The sequence below is a fragment of the Camarhynchus parvulus genome, chromosome 2 (genome assembly GCF_901933205.1).
Source record: "Camarhynchus parvulus chromosome 2, STF_HiC, whole genome shotgun sequence".
NCBI classification, from domain to species: domain Eukaryota; kingdom Metazoa; phylum Chordata; class Aves; order Passeriformes; family Thraupidae; genus Camarhynchus; species Camarhynchus parvulus.
The window spans coordinates 123,474,566-123,479,431 of record NC_044572.1 but is presented as its reverse complement, the minus strand read 5'-3'; the positions used below and the strand labels follow the sequence as shown (position 1 = coordinate 123,479,431).

Below are 4,866 nucleotides of genomic sequence, written 5' to 3'. Positions count from 1 at the left end.
ATGTCAGGCCTGTGCACAGCTTGCCTCAAACAAATTAATGCTTGAACAGCACAAGCAGAAAAGAAATGAAGTGTCCAGGGACATCTGGTAAGGTGATACTAGAGCCTAGCTTTATGCCATAGCTACTCAAAATGCTCGTCATTAGGGCATAGTTTGTCTGAAATCATGGGAGTAAAAGGGAGAGAAATCCTCTGTTTGGTTATTTTTCTTCTCACAGAATTCCATATCCCGTCTCCATTACATAAAAGCATATTATAGACATGTTGTTAAATTGATTCAGGTGGTGCGAGGACAAGCAGATCCCAGTCAGGGAAGCAATTTTATTGCCTTAGCCTTCTATAACCCCAGCGGTCTCCCTTGGCGCTCCAAATCCGCTTCTTCCTGTAGTTCTATATTTCTCGAGAGGAAATTTCTGTTTGCAGGGGTGCTGAAAGCAAGCTAAATGATCCCACTGAGCCTTTTGGATCTGAAAGTCTAGGAACTGAGCTGTGTCCATTTGATATAGTGGACTGAAATGAAAGAGTAGGGGTGAGAACACTAATTTTTGTGTGTTGAGCTTGAACCTCCCTTTTTATTCTGAGAGGTAATTTGATTTAATTATTTGCCTTTAAGGGAGAGTGTTCTTGAATGACAAAAATAATTAAATAAAAACAAGTCAGTGATCTTTGTGCTAGTAAGGGCATATGAATAATAGCACTATGACCCACTGGCAGAGGAGGGGAAGGGGAAGAAGAAAAACACTAGTCACTGGGACTCACTCTTCATTGGTCATCCCAGAGCATCATGTGGCCACAGCTCCTTTTTAAAGATAAGTGCTCTTCTCCTGGAGCTCATTATATTCTCCAGTTCTGCATTTCTGTTGGAACCTGTGGAAGGCATCTTTCTAGCCTGACAAGATGTGCGACCATTTTGTGGGCACCTGGAAGCTCCTTTCCAGTGAAAACTTTGAGGACTATATGAAAGAACTGGGTGAGAATTGTTATTTCAACTCCTTGTATCTGGAACAGGGAAGGAATGCCAGTTTTGACCTTTACTTTTTACTTGCTTTTTCTGGCTGTGCTGTTTGTCAAAGGGGGTTTAATCCACTATTTTGATCAGACAGTCTTAAACTGGAGAATTCATCTGTTTCAATAAGTGGTGTTAAAATCCTAAAAAGCAGAAAAACTTTAATTGATGGGAATAATTTCAGGTAAGTCAAGTCCATGCATGCCTTGTTAGTAGTTTTATAAATGGAAGTAAAACACATCCCTGGATTATTTTGTGTGAATTAGCTTTTGTCCTTGGACATGCAAATTGGTGTGATGCTAGAAAGCAGCAAGTTTCCTAATGTCTATGAGCAACACACCTAAACAGCTTTAAAATGCTACTGGATTAGGACACCAGGTAATTGCCATGGCTATTATATTGAATGAAACTCTGTAGCTGGCTCTGGTGAATATTAACAAAGAAAATTGCATGGATTCATGCAGATACTTGCAAGATTTGATGTCTAACAATTTTCTCTAAAGGTGTAGACTTCTCACTTAGAATTAAAATTGGGGTTTAAAAGGTTTCAGGATTCTGTTAGTGTGGTGGAAGCAGGGGGTAACTTGCACTGATTCAATTACCACATGCTAAAAATCTGGGGGGGTTATTTGCAGTTTAGGGGTAAAATACTTACTGTGACTTATCCTGACAGCTTTCAATGAGTGAGACTTGCACTCTTAATCTTTACTCCAGATTTTACTCAGGACATAGCACTTGCCAGCTATTTCTGAATCATTTCCTTATATTCAACCTACCCACTTGTAAATAAAAAAAGCTTGGGGTTTTTTCCTTGTTTGTTTGTGTTGTTGCTTTTGTGGCTCAGAAACTGTCATATATTCCTGCTTATTTACATTTAGATACAATTAGCATACAATTTATTGTACAAGCTACTAAAATTATTCTGAACAAGTCTATGTGCAAATATCTGGCATTCATATATAATCTCAGTCTTCAAAATATTACTTTTGCTGTTTTGACAATGACAGAGAATTTCCTTACAGCAACCCACCCAGCTTGGTCTATAGCAGAACCAAGTAAGATTTTACAAGAGAATCTCTCTAAAATAGAATTATTAACACTCAGAAAGCAAAATCAGAAAAAATCACTGAGGAATTTTTTTTCCAACATATAAGACAAAAAAGATTGGGGAAAGATAAAAAAATCATAGTGCCCTATCTTATTTACAGGTGTGGGGTTTGCTACCAGGAAGATGGCTGGTGTGGCCAAGCCTAATGTAACTATCAGCATCAATGGTGATGTGATTACCATCAAAACAGAAAGTACCTTCAAAAATACAGAGGTCTCTTTCAAGCTGGGTGAAGAGTTTGATGAGACCACAGCAGATGACAGAAAAACAAAGGTGAGTCCTGAAATGGCATTTTGCAAATACAACTCTCAAAAGGGATGTGGGAGAAGCAGGGCAGAGCTGTGATTTTGAATCCAGTGCAGAAATGCTGCCTCCATAGGTAAGACTGTTGAGGAAGCTTTGTGCTTTGTGCTGTTTGGACCTGGAGATTCTTCTCCTGAGACCAGAGCGCCCTGATGAAACAGCCACACTTTGTTTTTTTACTTTGGTAGAATGTCATAACCCTAGAGAATGGTGTGCTGAAGCAGGTGCAGAAGTGGGATGGAAAAGAGACTATCATAAAGAGAAAGGTGGTGGATGGGAACCTGGTGGTGGTAAGTTAATTTTTGTTACTTAATCACTGAATTCAGTGCGCAGAATTCATGTTTAGCTGATTTATGCCTTTGGATTCAAACACAGGGAGGGAAAGCATCTGAAAGGGTTCTGTGCACTTGGTAAGAAGTCTCTCTGATTGAGTCTAGAGCATAGTTTAAAACTGAGAAGCTGTTCAACTTATGGAATTATACGAATGTGCCTGTTCTCCATAGCAAGACATGGTTGGGAAAGTGTAGGAAGAAAAACCCAACATCCTTATGAGGGAAACATATATTTCAGAATCTCTAAGTCTTGGACAGTATAGAGGAATCGTTAGCAAAGCCCACATTAAATAAGTCCACTCTGTGCTGATGCAGAGTACTCCTGCTCATCTTCAGCAGAGGCTTAGAGCCTTCTGTGGGAATCCTGCTCTGCATCACCAACAACTGTGTTAACAATATGATGTTAGAGCAAGGAAATATGTGTCCAAGCTCTGTTGGTTGGTTTTATCTGGTCAGAGACTATTGTGCTTGACCTGGTGCCAGTAAGGCCCACACAGAGTCTGGGGCTTCCCAGCTCTGCTCTACAGTTTTAGAAAACACACTTTGAAGAATCTGGGATAGGACTAAATCTATAAAAGGCAGCTGAGATTCCTACATGCTGCAAAACAATATACATACACAAAATTCCTGAAGAGTTCTGCCCTCCCCTAAGGAAAAATAATATGTTCATAAATTCAATATTTAAATTCCTTTGGATAGAGACCAGAGGAGAAGAAATAGAAATCATTCTTAATAACAACTTCATTAAGGACTGAACAAACCAGAGTTTGATCTAACTGAAAAATAGACGAGGACAGAGCCTAACAGGCAGAGGCTGACATTAGCAGCTGCAAGTCTGAAAGCTCTCTGTGTGTGCATGTGCTGTGCTCACGTGTGTGAAGACAACCACAGCTGCAATAGGTGAAGGAAAAAAAGGTTAATGCCCAGCTCCAGGGTCCAGTCAGCCTCCACAGAAGTCCTGGGAGCCTTGTCTAGAGATTTTAAAGAAAAGATTAGAAATCTCCCAGGAGTCAGTACAAGAGTCCTTGAAAATTCTTTCACTCCTGTGCTGTTTTCCAGTCTTTTGTTGGTGAAGCTCTCAAAACTGAGTTCCACTCTTAGCAATTGCCTTTAGAGGCAGAGAAATGCAATTTTTTCTTAAACTGGTTCCCAACAGATATGTAATTCTCTACCTTCTGACTAACAAACATTTAGTAAGAGTTAAAAGCTTACTGAATTATCTTTTCTTTCCAGGAATGCACCATGAATAACGTTTCCTGCAAAAGAACCTATGAAAAAGCATGAAGAAGCCACCTTCACCCAGGACTAATGCTTAAAGCTGGAGTAAAACAACTTAACCAAAGGAGAAAAGCCCTACAAATCTGTTTTAAAGAGAACTGTACTTTTTTTCAGATATATCCCAAAGCACTTATATGCATTTAATCTAATTTGTTGTGCCTATTCAATAAAATGTTCTGCTTTCTACAACGTGTGCTTAAGCTGGAATTTGTCAGGGAGGGGCTTGGGGGCCGTGCAGTGTGGGAAGGGGTGCTGGGCAGGAAAGCACCATGTGAGAGCCACTGCCACACTCAGCCATGTCACCCATCTCCCTGAGGAAAGAGCACCAGAGCCAGCCCAGGGAGTGGCACTTGTGTCACAGTGGCAGATGGACCCCTGAACGCTCATCTGGGGAGTGCTCAGTGAGGGCTGCCCCCTGTAAGCAGTCTGTGCTCAGCCAGGGGAATGGGGCTGCTCTGCTCAGCTTCCAGCAGAGGTGGTTGTTCCTGGGACAGGGAGCAGGATTGTCTGTGGGTGCCCAGTTCTGGCTTCCAAATATGAGCAGGGTGCAAGGCACCTCCTCTGTGCACAAATGCAGACAATTTTAAACCTGGAGACCATTTGAAACAGCTTGATCATATCCTTTTTTCACCTGATCTTATCCTTTTTTCACCTCAAGTGTGAAATTATTGCAGTTAGAGCTTTCACCTGAGATTATTTTGTCAATGTGCCTGTCTTGACCATCTCATTTTGACCTAGATGGGCTAAAAGCTTGGAATTAATAACAATAGCTTTAAAATACTCAGGTTGACTAAAAGTCTGTGAAAGTTTGTTGGTGGTTCTACCTCCTTTATTACCTAC

General features: G+C 40.8%; 1 protein-coding gene across 1 annotated transcript; it reads left to right on the top strand.

Moving 5' to 3' along the window:
- The first annotated feature begins 822 nt into the window (after positions 1–822).
- Positions 823–4,215, top strand: LOC115917308 (fatty acid-binding protein, adipocyte). The gene is made up of 4 exons (XM_030971174.1): positions 823–969; positions 2,214–2,386; positions 2,605–2,706; positions 3,982–4,215. Exons 1-4 carry the CDS (start codon positions 897–899, stop codon positions 4,030–4,032), a joined length of 399 nt encoding a protein of 132 aa, XP_030827034.1. The 5' UTR covers positions 823–896; the 3' UTR covers positions 4,033–4,215.
- The last annotated feature ends 651 nt before the right edge of the window (positions 4,216–4,866 follow it).

Bases quoted from the DNA above. Each gene is read 5' to 3' on its own strand.
- LOC115917308 (XM_030971174.1), top strand. From the start codon at position 897: ATGTGCGACCATTTTGTGGGCACCTGGAAGCTCCTTTCCAGTGAAAAC. The intron at 2,387-2,604 runs GTGAGTCCTGAA...TTACTTTGGTAG, and splicing joins CAGATGACAGAAAAACAAAG to AATGTCATAACCCTAGAGAA. The intron at 2,707-3,981 runs GTAAGTTAATTT...TTTTCTTTCCAG, and splicing joins TGGATGGGAACCTGGTGGTG to GAATGCACCATGAATAACGT.